Genomic DNA, 21,185 nt, shown 5'->3' on the forward strand with positions numbered 1-21,185 from the left:
ACACAGCCAGAAGACCCTCACCAGAGCTGAACAGATGCTTGCACCTCCAAAACTATGAGCTAAATGAATCCATTTTCCATATAAGTTATCCAGCCTCAGGCATTTTGTTATAGCAACACAGAACAAACTAGGACAAGGAATGTTTTTTGAGTGGGGCTATTATTTTCTTGCTATTGAGTTGCTTGAACCCCTTATACATTTTGGATATCAATCCCTTATCAGGTGTACAGTTTGTAAACATTGCCTCCCACTCCGTAGGTTTTTTCTTTACTCTATTGATCACTTACTTTGCAGTGCAGAAGCTTTTGACTTTGATGTAATCCGTGGTTAGAGTCTTTAGGCTTTATAAGATAATATTGTCAGCTGGTAGAGGCAAGTTTACTTGTTCCTTTTCTGCAGATTCCCTTTTCTTTCTTTCTCTGCCTAATTCTCTGGTTAGTATTTGTAGCACTAGGTTGGAAAGAAGTGGATGATTGGGCATCCTTGTGCTGTCTCTGACCTTAGGGAAGAGCTTCCACTTTCCATCATGGAGAATGATGCCAGCTGCAGATTTGTCATATATGATCTTTGTTGTGTTGCCACACGGTCACTCTATACATAATATGTTGAGTTTTTATCATGAAAGCATGTTGAATTTTGTCCTAAATTGCACCTATGGAGATTATCATATGATTCTTATCCTTCGTTTTGCTAATGTGATATATATCACATTTGTTGATTTGTTTATGTCTAATCATGTGTGCATCCTAGGGATAAATCCAACTTGATCACGGTGAATGATTCTTTTAGTGTTTCCTTGCATTCAGCTTGCTGATATTTTATTAAGGATTTTTGTATCTATATGCATTAGGGCTATTGGCTTATAATTTTCTTTCCTTGTAGTGTCTTTTTTTTATTTTTGACAGGCAGAGTGGACAGAGAGAGAGACAGAGAGAAAGGTCTTCCTTTGCGGTTGGTTCACCCTCCAATGGCCGCTGCGGCTGGCATGCTGCGGCCGGTACACCGCACTGATCCGAAGGCAGGAGCCAGGTGCTTCTCCTGGTCTCCCATGGGGTGCAGGGCCCAAGCACTTGGGCCATCCTCCACTGCACTCCCGGGCCACTGCAGAGAGCTGGCCTGGAAGAGGGGCAACCAGGACAGAATCTGGTGCCCCAACCAGGACTAGAACCTGGTGTGCCGGTGCTGCAAGGCGGAGGGTTAGCCTGTTGAGCCACGGTGCTGGCCCTTGTAGTGTCTTCATCTGACTTTGGTATTGGGGTGATGCTAACGTCTTCAATTTTGGGGGAAGAGTTGTAGAAGAATTGATGTTACTGTTTTAAGCATTTGGTGGAGGTTGGCTATGAAATCATCTAATTCTGTGCATTTGAGAAGATAGTCGCCCCCTCCAGCTTTGCCTGTGTTCTTTGGTGGCTATGGACCTCCACTATTTGGTCTAGTCTAAGGTTCTGGTGGGCTGGCTGGTGACAACCTCCAACAGGCAGACTTTAGTGTAAGATTTTCTGCTTTCTTCTGGTACTCTGAGGTCGAATGGTACTGCTACCTGGACTCCTGGCTGGACTCTGCCTTCAGGTGGGGCTGTTGGCTGGGCTCTGCAATTGCCTCTACGTGACCAGCATTGAAGAGTGTATTCTTTGGCTGGGTGGTCCTGCTGTTTGGAATCTGTATTTGGTCAGGGCCGTGTGATGGGCTCCAAAGCCAGGTGAGGTCTCTGGAGTTGCTGCCTGGGCACCTAGGATGCACAGAACTTGAGGTCATGATCTGTAGATACCTGTGGACGTGCCTTGTCCCTGGCCTAAGGCACGCTTCAGCCGATTGCCGGGATTTGGTGGAGAAGCTGCCCAGTGGCTGGGGTTGAGCAGGGGCAGCTGCTCCCTCTGGGATGATCACTGAACTGCAGTGATCTAGGGAGGGTGCCATGCTGGGAGTGTGCAAGCTGCTGTGGATTTGAGCCTGGAAGGCTTGTGGACTGGGCTTCCTGCAGTGTGGTGCTGTTGGCTCGCTTCTCGACTGTAGCTGGACTACAGAGATCCACGTGCTGGGTGCTGTTAGCCCCACTCTCGTTCTTCGTTTCCAGCTGCTGCTGGTGATCTGGTGCTGCCCGAGCACCCAGTGTTTCCTGAGGGATGAGCCAGGAGTGAGAATCCTGTGAAGTCTCAGACTGGCGGGGAAGCTGATTGGCTGCTTCCAACTCACCTTTCCCACTCTGGGAACCATGGACTGAGGGACTTTGTGCAGTGCAGTGCCGTTCTGCAGAAGGGGCCCGACAGAATGATCCCTGGTACCTTGGGATCCCTCCACTCTGGCTTTTCTGTTTTGCAGTCCAGTGAGGTGTTTCAGCCTCCCGTCCAAGTTCTGAGACATTCCGGGTGGTGTACTTGCCTGTGCATGGTTGCCAGTATGATTCTACCATCTTCCCAACACCATTCACTCATTTCATTCTATTTTTTTGACAGGCAGAGTTAGACAGTGAGAGAGACAGAGACAGAGAGAAAGGTCTTCCTTCCGTTGGTTCACCCCCAAAATGGCCTCCACGGCTGGTGCGCTGCGCTGATCTGAAGCCAGGAGCCAGGTGCTTCCTCCTGGTATCCATGCAGGTGCAGGGCCCAAGCGCCTGGGCCATCCTCCACTGCCTTCTCAGGCCACAGCAGAGAGCTGAACTGGAAGAGGAGCAACTGGGACAGAATTGGAGCCCCAACTGGGACTAGAACCTGGAGTGCCAGTGCCACAGGCGGAGGATGAGCCTAGTGAGCCGTGGCGCCAGCCACTCATTTCAATTTTTAATGCATTTCAGATTAAGTTGCAGTGTCAGCGTACTTCACCTCCTCGCTAGAATTAGATATTTGTTTAGTTATTTCTAAGATAAAATGTATAGACAGGAAATGCACAAATCTTTAATTATTCAATGAGCTTTAATACACCTACCAAGATGCAGAACATAGGGGCTGGCACTGTGATGTAGTGTGTAAAGCCGCTGTCTGAAGTGCTGGCATCCCATGTGGGTGCCAGTTCAAGTCCCAGCTGTTCCCTTCCAATCCAGCTCTCTGCTGTGGTCTGGGAAAGCAGTAGAAGATGGCTCAAGACCTTGGGCCCCTGCACCCGCGTGGGCGACCTGGAGGAAGCTCCTGGCTCCTGGCTTCAGATCAGCCCAGCTCCAGCTGTTTTGGCCATTTGGAAAGTGAACCAGCAGATGGAAGACCTCTCTCTCTCTCTTTCTCTCAATCTCTCTCTCTCCCCCTCACCCCTCCCTCCTTCCCTCTGCCTTTCTGTAAGTCTGCTTTTCAAATAAATAAACAAATAAGTAAATCTTTTTTAAAAAGATGCAGAACTTCATTCAGCAACCCAGAAAGTTATTTTTAAAATATTTATTTATATTTATTTGAGAAGGAGGGAGGGAGACAGGCAGGGAAGGAGGAAGAGAGAGAGAGAGATCTTCTAATTCTAGTTTGCTCCCCAAATGCCTGTAACAGCCAGGCTGGGCCAGGCCAAAGGCAGGAGCTGGGAACTCCATGCAGGCCTCCCATGTGGCTGGCAGGACTCAAGCACTTGAGCCATCCCCTGCTCCCTGCCAGGGTGCTCATTAGCAGGAAGCTGGAATCAGAAGTGGAGCTGGGACTCGAACCCAGGCACTGTGAGATGGAGATGTGAGTGTCCCTCACAGCGCCTTAACTGCTCTGCCAAATGCCTGCCACAACCCAGAAAGTTCTCTCTGGTGCTTTCCCAGTTGATGTGTTTCCCCTCTCCATCTCAGGGGTGAGAACTGGTCTGATTATTTCCCATTGTCAATTACGTTTTCCGTGCTAGGGCTTCATGTGCATGGAGGAATCCAGCAGGCAGGCCGTGGTGCGCGCTACAAACTCCTTAGGCACAGCCAGGGCTGAGAGCAGCGCGTGAAATGACTTCTGAGATGGTGCGACTGTGGTCATCTTGTTTCCTTCTGTTTTCTTTGCTGCGTGTTTATTCTTCCTGTGAATGGGGATTGAACTCTTCAGTTTTCCTTTTATTTTTGTTACAGTTGCTTGCATGTTGTTACAGTCTTTTTGTTCACGATTTATTTGAAAGGCAGAGTTACAGAGAGAGGGAGAGACACATCCAGAGAAGGGGGTGGTAGTGGAGCTCTTCCACCTGCTGGTTCACTCCCCAAATGGCCAAAAACGGCCCTGAGCTGGGCTGAGCCAAAGTCAGGAGCCAGGAACTTCATGCAGGGCTCCCTGGATGGCAGGGGCCCAAGCACTTGGGCTGTTTTCTGTTTGCCATCCTGACACATTTGCAAGAAGCTGGATTAGAAGCTGAGCAGCCAGGATTCAAACCAGCACCCATATGGGATGCCGATGTCTCAGGTTGTGGCTTAACCTGCTACACCAAAGTGGCTGCCCTATTACAGTCTTGATGGCTTAAGTAGTCAGGTCCCCTGCCACCCACGTGGGAGACCCAGGTTGAATTTCCGGCTCTTGGCCCTGGCCCTAATCCCCAGCTATGGCTGTTGTGTGCACTGGGGCGTGACCCCACAGATGGGAGCTGTCTGTCCTTTTGTTTCTCCGAAACAAACAAATAAATTAAAACAAAAAAAGAATCATGTTCTTCTATTGTTCTGCTGTTTGCATTTTTTACTTCTTTTTTCTTGTGACTGAAGCTGGAAGTGGTCAGCGTTTGGACAATGACAACCTCGTCAATTTGCATAATTTCCAAACCCAACTTCCCTCCAACAGATTAGTGCACAGTTTTCTTATTTAAAAATCGATGTGTAATGCATGCAGGAAGTGGATCTGAAGGGATGGACTTTTGCGTAACAGTAAACCCAGTACCACCACCCAAGCTCGGATGGAGGGCGCTTCCTGCAGCCCAGCTTCCACACACACACACACACACACACACACACACACAGAAAGTCTTCCATGCATTGGTTTACTCCACAAATGGTTGCAACAGCCGGAGTTGCACCAATCCGAAGCCAGGAGCCAGGAGCTTCTTCCGGGTCTCCCAAGTGAGTGCAGGGGCCCAAGCACTTGGGCCATCTATCACTGCTTTCCTAGGTCACAGCAGAGAGCTGGATTGGAAGTGGAGTAGCTGGTAGCCGGGTCTCAAACCAACGCCCATATGGGATGACAGCACTGCAGGCAACAGCCTTATCTACTATGCCACAGCACCGCCTCCTTCAGTGTTATTTTTATAGAGTTAAGGTGCTCCTGAAAGACTCATCGTGAAAAACAATTCCCTGCACATTTCTGCAGCTTTTTCAATAATTTTCCATATGCCCAAGTAGCATGATCCTTTTGCTACTTCTGTGTGAAACACACACACACACACACATACACACACAGAGAGAAAGAGCTTCCATTGGCTGGTTCATTCTTCAAATATTTACGACAGCTGAAACTGGACCAGGCCAAATCCAGGAGCTAAGAATTCAGTTTGAGTCCCCTATGTGGGTGGAGGGACCCAAGTATTTGAGCCGTTTCCTGCTGCCTCCCAGGGTAGACATCAACAGGAAGTTGGAATTAGAAGTGAAGCCAGGACTTGAACCCAGGCACTCTGGTATGGGGTGTGGGCATCCCATGTGGCGCCTTAACTGCTGTGCCAAATGCCAGCTCCTTGTCTGTGTTTATGAAGCACAGTACAGTAATCTGATACCTGCATATAATGTGGAATGATGAAATCAGGGTGGTTAGCCTTTCCACTTCCTTAAACAGTTATCATTTCAATACGTTGGGAACTGCTGGTGTCTCCTCTCTAGTTATTTTGAAATATGTCCTAAGTCATTGTTGGCTATAGTTACCCCACCGTGCTGTAGAGCACAGAGCAAAATCCTCCTTTCTGGTGGTGTTTTGGTGCCCATGACCTAACTTCTCTCCGCCCCTCCCCTTCCCTGTCACTGTTCCAATGACTGCTTATTTTTTTTTTTAAGATTTACTTATTTGTTTGAAAGTCAGAGTTACACAGAGAGAAGGAAAGGCAGAGAAGGAGGGAGGGAGGGAGGGAGGGAGAGAGAGAGAGAGAGAGAGAGAGAGAGGTCTTCCATCCACTGGTTCACTCCTCAATTGGTCGCAATGGCTGGAGCTGTGCCAATCCAAAGCCAGGAGCCAGGAGCTTCTTCTGGGTCTCCCACATGGGTGCAGGGGCCCAAGGATTTGGGCCATCTTCTTTTTTTATTTTATAGAAAGCTTTTATTTAATAAATATAATTTTTATAGGTACAAATTTTGGGATATAGCAGTTCTTCCCCTCATACCCACCCTCCCATCCCCAAGCCATCTTCTACTGCTCTCCCAGGCCATAGCAGAGAGCTAGATTGGAAGTGGAGCAGCCGGGTCTCAAACCAACATCCATATGGGATTCTGGTATTGCAGGCGGCAGCTTTACCTGCTACACCACAGCGCCGGCCCAAATCCGCTCGCTGCTTCTATGAGATCAATCTTTCAGTTCCCACAAATGGGGGAAGTCACATAGTATTTGTTTTTCTGTTTCACTTAGCTTCATGTCTTCTGATTCCACCCACGTAGCTGCAAATGACTGGCCTTCTTTTTGTTGTTGATGTTGTTTGTTTGTTTTCTTTTGTTTTTTGGAGAGGGACCGAGTAATATCCCATTGTGTATTTAGATAATACATTTTTAAGATTTTATTTATTTATTTGAGAGGTAGCATTACAGACAGAGAGAGGCAGAGGCAGAGAGAGAGAGAGAGAGAGAGAGAGAGAGAGAGAGAGGTCTTCCATCCGCTGGTTTACTCCCCAAATGGCTGCAGTGGCTGGAGCTGTGCTGATCTGAAGCCAGGAGCCAGGAGCTTCTTCTGGGTCTCCCATGTGGGTGCAGTGCTCAAGCCCTCAGGTCATCTTCCACTGCTTTCCCAAGCCATTAGCAGGGAGCTGGATGAGAAGAGGAGCAGTAGGGACACAAACCAGCGCCCATATGGGATGCTGGCGCCCGTAGGCAAAAGTCTAGCCCACTATGCCACAGTGCCAGCCCCTCCCATTGTCTAATTCTACCAGGTAAAAAATGGGCAAAAGACTTGAATAGACATTTCTCAACAGAAGGCATGCAAATGACCAACAATTATACAAAAAAAATGCTCAATATCACTCATCAACAGGGAAACACAAAACTGCAATGACATATCATCTCACTTAAACTGGCTGTTAGTATTATCAAAAAGACGAAGGATGGCAATACTGACAAGGGTGCTGAGAGAAGGAACTGACATCCTGATGGCGGGAATGTACATTAGAGCAGATGCTGTGGATACCAGTGCGGAGTTTCCACATAAAGCTAACAATAGGGACAGGTTTCAGCTCAGCGGTTAAGCCACCACCTGGGACAGCCACATCCCATATTGGAGGGCCTGGGTTCGAGTCCCAGCTCTGCATCTTGTTCCAGCTTCCGGTTAATGTGCACCCTAGGAGGTAATGGCTCAAGTACTTGGGTCCTTGCTACCCACAAGGGGGACCCAGATTGAATTTCCAGCTCCTGGTCCAGTTCTGGCTGTTGCCAGGATTTGGGGAGTGAACTAGTGGATCCAAAGTCTGTCTCTGTCTCTGCCTTTCAAATAAAATTACATTTTAAAAAATGATTAAAAATAGAACTAGTTTGGGGCCAGCACTGTGGTGCAGCAGGTTAAAGCCCTGTCTGAAGCGCCGGCATCCCATTTGGGCACCAGTTTGAGCCCTGGCTGCTCCACTTCTGATCCAGGTCTCTGCTGTGGCCTGGGAGGGCAGTGGAGGATGGCCTAAGTCCTTGGGCCCCTGCACCCACATGGGAGACGCAGAGGAAGCTCCTGGCTCCTGGCTTCTGGCGAAGCTCTGGCTGCTGCAGCCATCTGGGAAGTGAATCAGTGGATGGAAGATCTCTCTGTCTCTGTCTCTGTCTCTACCTCTCTCTGTAACTCTGTCTTTCAAATAAATAAAATAAATCTTTAAAAAAATAGAACTAGTATGTGACCTATCCATATCACTACAGGGTGTATATGCAAAGGAGATGAAATCATGTGTCAAAAATGTACTTGCCCTTCCAGGTTTGCTGCCCTACTGTTCCTAGCACTCAAGATCTGGACTCTGCAGCAGGTGCAAATGGATACAGAATATTTCTTCTCCCCAGGGAACACCAGCACAGCACTCTCTCTCCACCTCCTTCCTGGCACATATTAACTCCCCCTCCTGTTTATATGCTAATTTTGGTTAGATCAGTGTTGGCATTATCCTGCCCATGCAAAGGAGATTCAGCTGAGCCAAATCATATGTTTATTTCCTACAGGGGTGGGAAACTTTGTTGTTGTTGTTAAAGGTCATGTGGATATTCTATAATACCATTCATGACCCTACAAAAATTATCAAGTTACAAATTAGCCTGCTATCTCAAGTTATGGAGTTTCAAGTTCCACTCCCCTGAGTTGAAACTTTTGTAAGTTGCCCTACGTCCCTTGATGAGTTGTGGGAGAAGAGACATGAGTGGAGCAACTGAGTCCCCCTCGGCCCGGCTCCTTCCTCCTCCTTTTCTCTCCTGTCTCCCCTCAGCGCATCGCAGGTGCCCAGCTCTCCCCCCGGCTTCAGTACTTCGGGCAGGCGCTGAGCGGGGGTCAGGACCTCACCCAGGATGGCCTGGTGGACCTGTCTGTAGGGGCCGAGGGACAGGTGCTGCTGCTCAGGTGAGAAGCCCTTTCGGAGCACCCCATGGAGTCTCCCCTTAAAGAATTCTGTGCTGCCTGAGTCGCCCTTCCCCCACCGTGGTCCTCCCGTGGTGTCCCCACAGGTCCCAGCCGGTGCTGAGAGTTGAGGCGTCCATGGAGTTCACACCCAGGGAAGTGGCAAGGAGTGTGTTTGAGTGTCGGGAGCAGGACGCTCGGGTAAAGCCAGCCGGGGAGGTCCGAGTGTGCCTCCGGGTCCGCAAGAGCACCCGGGATCGGCTGCGTGAAGGTGAGGTTTTGGGGTGGCAAAGCTCAGATCCACCTGGCATTGCAGGGGTGCCCAGGAAAGCCGAGTGGCTCCAAGCAAACAGGCTCTGGGTGTGAAGGTCCTGCAAACCTCCTCAGAGAGGTGTGACTCCTCCTTGTCCTTTCAGTGTCTCAGGGGACCAAGGACCCATATCTGTGAGCATGCTTCACAAAATATATTTATCTAATGTATTTGAAGGGCAGAGAGACACAGCATGAGAGAGATCTCCCATCTGTTCATTGTTCCCCAAATGCCTACCCCCCAGAAAAAAGCCAGGGCAGGGCCAGGCCAAAGCCAGGAACCAGGAGCTCCATCTAAGTCTCCCATGTGAGTGTGGCAGGGACCCAAGTACTTGAGCCATCACCTGCCGCCTTCAAGAACGCACATTAGGCCGGTGCCACGGCTCACTTGGCTAATCCTCCGCCTGCGGTGCCAGCACCCCGGGTTCTAGTCCTGGTTGAGGCGCTGGATTCTGTCCCAGTTGCTCCTCTTCCAGTCCAGCTCTCTGCTGTGGCCCGGGAAGGCAGTGGAGGATGGCCCAAGTGCTTGGGCCCTGCAGCCACATGGGAGACCAGGAGGAAGCACCTGGCTCCTGAGTTTGGATAGGTGCAGCGCGCCGGCTGTAGCGGCCATTTGGGGGTGAACCAATGGAAGGAAGACCTTTCTCTCTGCCTCTCCCTCTCTCACTGTAACTTTACCTCTCAAATAAATAAATAAAATCTTAAAAATAAATAAATAAATAAAAACCAGTGAAAGACATCAAGATTATTTATAAAGGGTTGATGTTGTGGTGCGGTGGGTTTAGCCACAGCCTGAGGCACTGGCATCACATATTGGAGCGCTGATTCCAGTCCTGACTGGTTCATTCCCCATCCAGCTCCCTGCTGATGCACCTGGGAAAGCATCGAAGGATGGCCCAAGTGCTTGGCCCCCTGCACCCATGTGGGAGACCTGGATGGAGTTCTGGGTTCCTGACTTTGGCCTGGACCAGTCCTGGCCACTGTGGCCAATTGGGGAATGAATCAGTAGATGGAAGCTCTCTCGTCTCTCTCTCTCTTTCAAATAAATAAATAAATCTCTTAAGAAACGATTACTTACAAAATCTTATCTTCAGACTGCTAAGGACCAATGACAAAGAGAAAAATAATTCAAAAAGCAGTCAGAAAAATACCATTAATTTTCTAGTATGTAACGGAACAGCCCCTGTTTATTGAGCACTTATAATGGGCAGGTGCCCAGTGCTTTGTGGGCATTTCATTTTCTTTCACTTCATTGCATTTCTTTCATTTTCACCACTGGAAAGGTGTAATTAATTTCCTCACTCTGAAAATAAGGAACTGGGACTCAGAGATGTCAGTCTGACCTTCCCAGGGCCATGCATCGGTGGAGTGAAGGAGCTGGGGGCAGAGAGCCCGTCTGGCTGACTCCACACCCCGGGCGCTCACCACCATGCCACTCTGCTCCTCTAGGAGATATCCAGAGCACCATCACTTACGACCTGGCGCTGGACGCTGGCCGCCAGTATCCCAGGGCCATCTTCGACAGGACCAAGAACAACACAGGCAGACATACGCAAACCCTGGGGCTGACCCCGAAGTGCGAGACGTTGAAGCTGTCATTACCGGTGAGCACGCGGGGCCCTCCCCAAGGACGGGCGGGGCTTGCACAGCTGAGGCGAGCAGGTGCCCAAACTGCCCACTGGCCCCCAGGACTGTGTGGAGGACTCCGTTAGCCCCATCGTCCTGCGTCTCAACTTCTCTCTGGTGGGGAAGCCACTGTCCACTTTCGGGAACCTGCGGCCGGTGCTGGCTGCAGACGCTCAGACACTCTTCATGGGTATGGTGAGTCCTGGGGTGGGAGGGACCAAAGACCGAGACTGATGTCACGTGAGCCCACGTCACAGCATCCCTTCATGACATCTCACCGTGTCCCTTGTCCTCTCCTGTTTTGGGGCAGTTTCCCTTTGAGAAGAATTGTGGCAGTGACAGCATTTGCCAGGATGACCTCAGCGTCACCTTCAGTCTGAAGTGAATTTCTTTCCTTCGTCACCTCCTCCAAACCTGCCTCCCTGTTCTTCTGGTCCCCGGGGTCCCTTGGGGCTGCCCTGTCCCCTGGGGTTTCTCTCCAGACACCCAACCCCCCACCCGCCTGCCCAAGCACAGATGGGGATGCTCTTGGTGTCTCATGGCCCTGTCTTGCTGCTCCCACAGCCTGGACACCGTGGTGGTGGGCAGCCCCCAGGACTTCAACGTGACCCTGACCGTGAGAAATGAGGGTGAGGACTCCTATAGGACTCAGGTGACCTTCGACCCAGTTGGCTTATCCTATCGGAAGGTGTCAGAGGCTCAGGTACCCGGATTCTCCTCGGGCTCCAGCTGACTTTTGCCCTCACCACCCCTGATGCTGGTGACTGAGGCAGCCCACTCCGTGTCCCTCACCGTCCAGAACCGGCGCTCCCAACGCTCCTGGCGCCTGGACTGTGAGTCCATCCCTTCCTCCGAAGGCTCCCTGACCTTGAAGAACACGAGCTGCAGCATCAACCACCCCATCTTCCCCGGCAACTCGGAGGTTAGTACTGCTGGCTTGCTTCTTTGTCTTCTCCCAGGAACTTCGCTTCCTCTCGTTTAAAAAGTACAGCCTCTGTGTTACAGAACAGCTTATTGCACACTATGAACAGCTCTATTGCATACCATGAAAAAGCTAGGCATGGGCTTTGGAAATTTTTCAGTACCCACATTTATCTTTTAATTCTGTTTCCATGAAATTTTTGAAGTACTAATGTGTACTTCTTACACCATACAATTCTCTGTTTTTTAAAAAAGATTTATTTGGCCGGCGCCGTGGCTCAATAGGCTAATCCTCTGCCTGTGGCACCGGCACCCCAGGTTCTAGTCCTGGTTGGGGCGTCAGATTCTGTCCTGGTTGCTCCTCTTCCAGTCCAGCTCTCTGCTGTGGCCCGGGAGTGCAGTGGAGGATGGCCGAAGTCCTTGGGCCCTGCAGCCGCATGGGAGACCAGGAGAAGCACCTGGCTTCAGATGGGTGCAGTGCGCCGGCCACAGTGGCCATTGGGGGGTGAACCAATGGAAAAGGAAGACCTTTCTCTCTGTCTCTCTCTCTCTCTCTTTCACTATCCACTCTGCCTGTCAACAAAAACAACAACAAAAATTTTATTTATTTGAAAGACTTACAGAGAGGTAGAGAGAGAGAGAGAGAGAGAGAGAGAGAGAGAGAGAATCTCTCTTCCATCTGTTGGTTCACTCCCCAGATGGCCTCAATGGCCAGGGCTGAGCCAAGCCAAAGCCAGGAGCCAGGAGCTTTATCCGGGTCTTCCACATGCATGCAGGAGTCCAAGCACTGAGGCCATCTTCCACTGCTTTCCCAGGTTATTAGCAGGGAGTTGGAACAAAAGTAGAGCAGCCAGGACTTGAACTGGTACCCATATGGGATGCTGACATTACAGGCAGCAGCTTTACCCATTGCGCCATAATGCTGACTCCAATTCTTCCATTTTTTAAAGTATATTATGCATTTGAAAGGCAGAATTAGAGAGAGGGAGAGACAGGGAAAGAGAGGGAAAGATCCACTTTTCATCCGCTATTTCACTCCCCAGATGGCTGCCACGGCCGGGGCTGGGTGCTTCTCCTGGTGCATTAGCAGGGAGCTGGATTGGAAGTGGAGCATCCGGGACTCAAAGAAGTGCTCATATGGGATGCTGCAGCCACAGGCAGCAGCTTAACACACTGTGCCAAGCCAGTGGCCTCATAATTCTCCCATTTAAAGTATACAAGTCCATGGCTTTTAGCTGTGTTCCCATCATCCTGATGCATTGTAAGCATCTTCATTATCCCCCTAGGACACCTTCGCTCCCCTTGGCCATCAGCCCCAAATCTCCCATCCCCCCAGGCCCTAGGCAACCACTGCTCTACTCTGTATGGCTTTGTGCACTCTGGACGTTTTAAGGGAGTTGAATCAGGCAGTAGGAGTTCCTTTGTGATCGGCTTCTCTCTTGTGTGTTAAGGGTTCCTAGGATATGTGCTGGGTTCTGAGTCAGTACCTCCCTCTTCCCTTTATTGCCGAGTGATCGCCGAGTCACCTGGATGGACCACACCTCCTTCATTCCCTCATCAATGGATGCACACTGATCACTGCCCCTCATTTCTCCACCTCCAGGTCACCTTTAACATCACCTTTTACGTGGAGTCCGATGCTTACCTGGGAAGCAAACTGCTCCTCAAAGCCCGTGTGACCAGGTGCACTGTGCCCTCCGTGACAAGCATCCCTCACCCCTTCAAAGCCCCAGCCCCTGGCCCAGGGTGCACCTTGGCTCCCTCCCTTCAGCTCATCCAATCATTCATTCATTCATTTGACAAACACTGGCTGAGCACCACCTTGTGCCGAGTGTTGGCTTGTGCTTGTCACCCTCACGGAGGTTATCACTTAGTGGCTCAGATAGACAAGAAAAGTGGTGACAGCCACACAGCATGAAACAAATGATCCAAGGAAGGATGTTCAGTGTTCGGGGGAGCTTGGCGTTCCCAGAAAATTCCTGGAGAAAATACAGTTAGGCTGTGGGTGAGCCAAGCACAGGCATAGACATTGGGGTGGGCGTGAAGATGGAAGGAAGCAGGTGCCGAGAGGAGCCTGGGCACTGGGCATACCAGGATGTCTTATGCCTATAGAACACCACACAGGATTTCAGGGAGGAGATTTTTGGTTTAACCCATGGGAGCAAACCTGATGGCATTTTGCCAGGACATCACTCCCCAGGGGGGCTGGGGTGGAGGAGGGAGCAGAGGTGGACTCAGGGCGCAGTAGAAGGGGCAAATGTAGACTCCAGGTGAGCAGGGGCAGAGAACAGGGGCGGTTCCGGGGACGCACAGGTGTGCTGGGACTCCGTGATGACTGGGGTGGGGGTGGGGCTGGCGGAGAGGGAGAAAGCAAGGCTGTGGCTCAGCGCTCGGAGGCTGGCTAAGCGCTGTCTCTTCCTTCAGTGAGAACAACATGCCCAGCACCAGCAAATCTGAGTTCCAGATGGAGCTGCCTGTGAAATACGCTGTCTACTTGGTGGTCACCAGGTGCTGGCTTCCGGGGCGCTGGCTGAGCCTTCACCGGGAGGCCGGGCACGGCCACTTGAGTGCTGTGTGCATGAGTCTGGGCGTGTGCTTGTGTGTGTCTGAGGATCTGGGCACGCGCATGTATTTGTGCGTGTGTGTGTGTGTGTGTGTCCCAAGCAGGCACATACTGTGTGTCCAGCACACATTCCCCCTCCCCTCCCCCCATGCTATCCATGGCACCCCCTCCCGGCTGCACTACCCCTGTGCCTGTTCACTGCACACGCAGGACCCCTCCCAGGACCCTAATCCCTCATATTCTGTCGACTCCCACCCCTTTCCTCTCTCTCCCTTCAGCGGTGAGGTATCCACCAAATATCTCAACTTCACGGCCTCCGAGAAGAGCACGCGGGTTCTGCGGCACGAATATCAGGTGCGGGAGCCATGGGGGCGGGCGGCTCCGGAGAAGGAGGCGGGGAGGGAAGTGACTTGAACACAGAGACATGGGTGCCGGGCTCACGCACGCAGTGCGTGGCGTGGCTGCAAGCTTGCAGGCACCCCATTAGGAACGCCCCCTGGCGGCGTGCAGGTGTGCAGACCCCTTTATTTATGTTTATTATGTAACATACTTTGTCCTCTCTGAGGGGCGGACAAAACCTGCTCAGACCCCTTAACACCGCCCCACTGCCTTCCCCCCCCGCACCCCGTCCCCTCTTAGTAACTAGCCGGAAAGTGGGGACTCACCAAGCAGCCTCTTGGGCTCTAGAACCTGGGTTTATTTATTTATTAAAATTTTTTTCAAGATAATCTGTTTCTTTTATTAATGTTAATTTTTAGAAGATTTTTTAAAAGATTTAATTTGAGAGTTACAGAGTTAGAGAGAGAGAGAGAGAGACTCTTCCAGCCACTGGTTCACTCCCCAAATGGCTGCAATGGCTGGGACTTGACCAATCCGAATCCAGGAGCCAGGAGCTTCTCCCGGGTCTCCCACGCGGGTGGTAGAGAGCCAACGGCCGTCTTCCATTGCTTTCCTAGGAGCATTAGCAGGGAGCTGGATGGGAAGTGGAGCGGCTGGGACTGGACTGGATACTCAGATGTGATGCTGGCACTGCAGGTGGCAACCTAAAAGTGCTGAGCCGCAACATTGGCCCCATTTATTTATATTTATGAGAGAGAGAGAGAGAGAGAGAGAGAGAGAGATCTTCTATTCACTCCCCAAATGGCTACAACAGCCAGGGCTAGACCAGGCCAAAGTCAGGAGGCCAGCACTCAATGCGGGTCTCCCATGTGGCGACAGGGACTCAGCTGGTCCCGGCATCGCCTGCTGTCTCCCAGGGTGCACACCAGCAGGAAGCTGGAATTGGATGCAGAGCTGGGACTGCAGCCCAGGCACTCTGACAGGGGATGTGGGTGTCCTGAGCCAGTGTTTTAACCACTGCACCAAGTACCTATGTCTGGAGTATGTGTTCAGAGGCTCCACTCGGCTGCCCCCCCACCCCCAAGGCACTGGCCACTTGGGTCTCTTTCGGGTGTGCTGGGCAGAGGGGAGGGGCAGGCTGACTCAGGAGTTGGGGGAGGGGAGACAACGAAGGCAGAACCCAGACTGCCCCACCCTCACCCCCCATGCAGTTCAACAACCTGGGCCAGAGGAGGCTCCCCATCAGCGTGGTGTTCTGGGTGCCGGTGCGGCTGCAGGAGAAGACCGTGTGGGACGACCCACAGCCCACTTTCTCCCTGGTGAGTCCGGCTGGGCAAGGGGAGGTGTGCGCCCAGCTCCTGCCTGCACAGCCCTTCCCTGGTCCTGCCCAACATCACCGCCCGCCTCCTGCCTTGGATTCTGGAGCGCCTTCCGAGGCTCTTCAGGGCCAGGGTGTCCACACATCCTTTCCCTCTCGCCTTTCCTCAGAACCTCTCCAGTGGGTGCCACAGTGAGGAGAGGCTTCCGCCTCGCTCTGACTTCCTGGCTCAGCTGAACAAGTCCCCGGTGGTGGTGAGAGCCGAGCCCAGTGCACCGGGACGGGGATGTTTTCGGCATCCGGCATCCGCCTCCCTCCATCACCTCCCTCCCCTGCCCCCTCCTCAGAACTGCTCCATCGCCGTCTGCCGGAGGATTCAGTGCGACATCCCCTCCCTCAGCCACCGGGAACAATTTAACGTCACCCTCCAAGGCAACCTCTCCTTTGACTGGTACATCAAGGTAGGAGGGGGTGCTGGGGTGTGGCAGGGCGCGGGTGCGGTGCTTCCAGGTCCCCGGATGCAGCCGCCGCCCTCACCCCATGCCTTCCATAGACGGCGCACAACCACCTCCTGCTGGTGAGCGCGGCGGAGATTTTGTTCAACCAGTCCGCTTTCACCCTGCTTCCCGGCCAGGACGCCTTCGTGAGGGCCCAGGTACCCGTCGAGGGCACGCAGGGGCTGGCACAGGGAGAGAGGAAGGAGGCGGGGGTTGGAGAGGTCAGGGAGATGGGGTGGCGGGGGCCAGGAGGAGGTGGAGCTGAGGAGTAAGGAGGTGGGAGTGGGGGGTGAGGGCTGGAGTGTTGGGGGGTGGTGCACAAGATCACAGCGGGGAAGGTTCCTGAAGCCTGGAGTCCACCCCCACCATGCACCTCCTCCTCCATGCTCGTCCTAGACGGAGACCAAGGTGGAGCTGTACCAGGTTCATGACCCTGTGCCGCTCATCGTGGGCAGCTCCATCGGGGGGCTGGTGCTGCTGGCCCTCATCACCGCGGGGCTCTACAAGGTACCCCCACTCCAAACCCCTGCACCCCAGCTGCCACCCCCGCCCTGGGCTGGCCTGCTTTCTGTCTCCTCTCACTCACCAGCTCCTCCCTGCCGGCTGTGTGACCTAGGGCCTACCAGGGCCTGCTTGTGCCTCAGTTTCCTTAGTGTAGAACGACACCATCAATGACATGTTCAGCACTTCGGATGGCCTCCAGCCCAGAATGGCCACTCTGACAGGGTCGGCTGTTCTTGTTAGGCTTTGTATCTGGCCCCCAGCACCAATGCTCCCTGTGCCACTGCTCCCAGGGCCCCCCCAACCCCCCACCCCACGAGTCTTTGCCCTTGGTGGCCCTTCCCCCTCCCCTCCTGGTCTGTCAGGCCCTCACCAGCGCCCCCACCTCCCCTGCGGCTGTGGCCCTTACGCATCCATCTCCGCCCAACAGCTCGGCTTCTTCAAACGACAGTACAAGGACATGATGGGTGAGGCCGCTCCCCAGGAGCCTCCACCTCAGTAACAGCCGCTTCCCCGCCAAGGGGGCCGCCACCTGCCCTGCAAACTGGACTTGGTTCAGAGCCACACACAACTCCCCCCCCCGCCCGACCCCCGCCGGCTGTGGGACAGATGGGTCTGTGGGGAGACTGGGGCAGTGATGTCTCACTCTGGAAAGACCTGCTTGGCTTCCGTGTGTGTGTGTGTGTTGCATGTGCCAGTATGCACCTGCATGTGTGTGTGTGTGCACGTGGACCAATGCTTCCACAGGGCTCTCAGGCAGAAAGGCATCAGCTTGGGCTCGCTCGTGTGTGTGGGCGAGGATGCTTCAGGATCTTCTCCAGGAGACGGAGTGGATCCAATGGAACCAGGACAGGTGCCTGTCCAAACCCATCCCCCACCAGCGCTCATGGGAGGGATAAGGATGACTGATCAATCTCCCATGTGGATTTCATGTTGCTTTTTTGTTCTTTCTTTCTTTCTTTCTTTCTTTCTTTCTTTCTTTCTTTCTTTCTTTCTTTCTTTCTTTCTTTCTTTCTCTCCTCTCCCTTCCCTTCCCTTCCCTTCCCTTCCCTTCCCTTCCCTTCCCTTCCCTTCCCTTCCCTTCCCTTCCCTTCCCTTCCTTTCCCTTCCCTTCCCTTCCCCTCCCCTTTCCTCCCCTTTCCTCTCCTCTCCTTCCCTTCCCTTTTCTGTGACTTGATAAACATGTCCATAGGAAGACAACAAAAGACCCCCGAGGATAGATGGGGAACGGTCTCCCTTCCCAGGGCTTCAGGTCCTGTCTGGGGGGAACAGTCAAAGCCAGGTGGTTTTGGATCTCCTCCTAGAGGGACCCAGGCTGTGCACACGTGTGCGCGTGCGCACACACACAAGCTTTTGCATACAGATGGTAGTATTCTTTGTGTTGTTCCACACCCTGCTGTTTTCATTAACAGAGTACAGGCGCTGTTTCCTATCGAGACAACAATTACTTTTTCATTCTTTTACACTTCATAGTAGTCTATCATGTGGGTTGCACTGTGAGGTGTCTGCACAGTCTCTAGTTGAAATTTCCTTTTCAGCCTCTCGCTATTACAAACAATACTGAGTTAATAAATTGGCTGTGTGTCATTTTGGCCTATGTGTGAGGATAATTTCTAGGACATGTAAAGATGTATTCCCAGTGGCTTGGGCTTTTTCCCAGAAGCAAACCTGAGAGAAGAATTGAGGAGAAGGAAGTATATTTGGGGCCAGTGCTGTGGCATTGTGAATAAAGCCACCAGCTGCAGTGCTGGCATCCCATATGGGCACTGGTTCGAGTCCTGGCTGCTCCACTTCCGATCCAGCCCTCTGCTATGGCCTGGGAGGGCAGTGCAAGATGGCCCAAGTCCAATCTTTAAAAAAAAAAGAAGTTTACTTAAGAGATGATCCTAGGAACACTAACAGGTGGGGGGGATGGGCTGGGGAGGGAAAGGTAGCCAACACAGGTGCGCCCATACGTAAGGCACTCTGGCAAGCCCCGGGAACTTGGTCCCACTGGGCAATCCTGGGAGGTGAACATGAAGGACAGTGTTTGCCTGCCCAAGGGCAGAAGGAGCTGGGGTGTGGACACACCGCATAGCTTTTCACCCAGGGGCTGCTGCTTGTGCGGGAGAGAGTGGGGCTCCCCTGGCACTTATGACCTGACCTGGATGTGGGCAGAGCAGGCAGTGGTGGGCAGAGACCGGGACACAGGTGCCACTGCTGAGGAACCTGACTGCTGAGCACAGCCCTGGGTGAAGTTCCTGAGGTGGTGGGTTGTGGACAGGGCACCAACAGCACTCACTACCACGAGGATGTGAAGATAGTGTTTCTGATTAATGAATGAATGAATGAATGAACTTGGGGGCGGGGGAAAAGAGCATGCTCAACCCACCAGTTCATTCTCCAATGTCCCCAATAGTTGGGGTGGGGGTGGCTGCACTTGGGAACTGGGAACCCAGTCTAGATCCCCCATATGGGTGGCGGGAACCCAACTGCTTGAGCCATCATTGCTTCATCCCAGGGTGACAGCAGCAGGGCACAGATTTGGAAGCGGAGGTGGGGGTGGAACCCAGGCACTCTGATATGGGACACAGGCATCCCAACTGCGCCCCAGGTAAGCTTTTGACAATGTTTGCGGGTAGCCCTCCCCGCAGTGCCCATCTCCTGTACTTTTGTGAGCACAGCAACCATGACCCTGGCCTTGCATGGCTTCCTGGTTTTCATGTCGAATTCGCTAAGCAGCTGCCACTTGCTATTTAGTGTCATCTGCATTTCCCTGATGAAGAAGCTGAGGTCCAGACAGAGCACCCCCACCGCCTGGGGTCAGGATGAGAAGGAAACAGCTGGCAGAGGGCGGCTGTCGTTCAGCTGTCAGGGTATTAGCTTGAACCGCATGAAATGGTTGATGTGTGTTTACCGTAAAAATGATAATTCGCATGGTGTTTATTGCCATACAAGAAACTCCAGGCTTTGACGGGTACCAGATGTTCCAGGTATGATAGAGGAAGGAGGGCCTTACTCCTTCTTGGGGGGGGGGATGAAAGGGAGGCCCCATAGGAGGTGCACCTGACTTGAGTTAGGGTAGAAGATAGCACAGGTGAGGCTGAAGAGTAGGCAGGAGCTTGGGCGTCTGTGCTTTGGAAGCCAGAATGAGAAGAATCAGTTTCATTGAAAATGCACTAAGATGTCCTTGGGAGGCGACAAATGAGACAGTGGTCCTTTGCGTCCTTGGGGGTGCCACAGCACGTGGCCATCTTGGGATGATTCTGCACGTTAGCCCTGGAGTCCTGTTCGTTCTTTCTTCCTTCCTCCCTTCCTTTCCCCTCCCCTCCCCTCTTTCTTCTTTCTTTCTCTCTTTCTTTTTCTTTCTCCCTTTCTCCCTTCCTTCCTTCCTTTTTATTTATTTATTATTATTTTTTACTTTTTTTTTTTTTTTTGGTGGCTGATTCCGAGTCCTGTTCCCGACTCTGCCGCACTGGGGAGGGTGAGCAGTGCCTGGTGCCAGACAGGGCCTCAGTGGCTTCTGCCAAGCCAAGGGAGGGCTGGCCTGTGTGGCACAGGGACGGGGGCAGGAACTGCACTTGCAACAAGGCCGGCTGCGGGTGCTCTTTTGGAGGCCCTGAGCTGCCTCATGCATTACCTGGGCCCCAGGCAGCAGTCCCTCTCACAGCTCCACTTATTTATTGGGGCCAGAGCTGTGGTGTAGCGGGTAAAGCCACACTTGCAGTGCTGGCATCCCATGTGGGCACTGGTTCGAGTCCTAGCAGCTCCACTTCTGACCCAGCTCTCTGCTATGGCCTGGAAAAGCAGTGGAAGATGGCCCAAGTCCTTGGGCACCTGCATCCACATGGGAGACCTGGAAGAAATACCTGGCTCCTGGCTTTTAATCGGCTCAGCTCTAGCTGTTGCAGCCATCTGGGGGATAAACCAGAGGATGGAAGATCTCTCTCTCTCCCTCTCTCTTTCTCTCTCTCTCTCTGTAACTCTGCCTTTCAAATAAACAAATAAATCTTAAAAAAAGATTTATTTATTTACTTTAAAGGTGAAATGACAGAGAGGGAGAGGCAGAGAGAGAGTGAGAGAGAGAGTGAGAGAGATATCTTCTACCTGCTGGTTCACTCTCCAAATGGCCTTGATGGCTGGAGCTGGGCCAGTCCAAAGCCAGGAGCCAGGAGTTTCCTTGGGGTCTCCCACATGGGTGCAGGGGCTCAAGCACTTGGGCCATCTTCTACTACTTTCCCAGGTGTATTAGCAGGGAACTGGATGGGAAGTAGAGTAGCCAGGACTCGAACTGGCACCCATAGGGAATGCTGACATTGCAGGTGGCAGCTTAACCTGCTATACCACAGTGCCAGTCCCTGGACCCCCTATTCTTATACTATTAAGGAGGAAGGAGTGAACACTGTTCTGAGCCCCCAAGGCAGCAGCTGCCCTCTTCTATAACTTAGATCATTGCCTTCCCGAAGGTTGCTTCTCCAGTTGGTCCAAGAAGCTGCCCTGTGGTA

At 52.4% G+C, this 21,185-nt stretch overlaps 1 protein-coding gene across 1 annotated transcript in view; it reads left to right on the forward strand.

Annotated features, from left to right (window-relative positions):
* The window catches only part of LOC133750238 (integrin alpha-M-like), a 53,629-nt gene extending 36,002 nt beyond the window's left edge, over positions 1–17,627 (forward strand). The window contains exons 15-30 of the mRNA XM_062179714.1: positions 8,500–8,630; positions 8,735–8,898; positions 10,386–10,540; positions 10,626–10,757; positions 10,873–10,943; positions 11,127–11,265; positions 11,362–11,484; positions 13,087–13,166; positions 13,908–13,991; positions 14,325–14,400; positions 15,597–15,704; positions 15,874–15,957; positions 16,051–16,164; positions 16,257–16,358; positions 16,597–16,707; positions 17,132–17,627. Of these exons, the coding sequence (XP_062035698.1) occupies positions 8,500–8,630; positions 8,735–8,898; positions 10,386–10,540; positions 10,626–10,757; positions 10,873–10,943; positions 11,127–11,265; positions 11,362–11,484; positions 13,087–13,166; positions 13,908–13,991; positions 14,325–14,400; positions 15,597–15,704; positions 15,874–15,957; positions 16,051–16,164; positions 16,257–16,358; positions 16,597–16,707; positions 17,132–17,203 (1,746 nt within the window). The 3' untranslated portion in view covers positions 17,204–17,627. The remainder of the gene's footprint in view (positions 1–8,499; positions 8,631–8,734; positions 8,899–10,385; positions 10,541–10,625; positions 10,758–10,872; positions 10,944–11,126; positions 11,266–11,361; positions 11,485–13,086; positions 13,167–13,907; positions 13,992–14,324; positions 14,401–15,596; positions 15,705–15,873; positions 15,958–16,050; positions 16,165–16,256; positions 16,359–16,596; positions 16,708–17,131) is intronic.
* Positions 17,628–21,185: the final 3,558 nt, after the last annotated feature.

This window comes from Lepus europaeus, chromosome 21 (genome assembly GCF_033115175.1).
Source record: "Lepus europaeus isolate LE1 chromosome 21, mLepTim1.pri, whole genome shotgun sequence".
Classification (NCBI taxonomy): domain Eukaryota; kingdom Metazoa; phylum Chordata; class Mammalia; order Lagomorpha; family Leporidae; genus Lepus; species Lepus europaeus.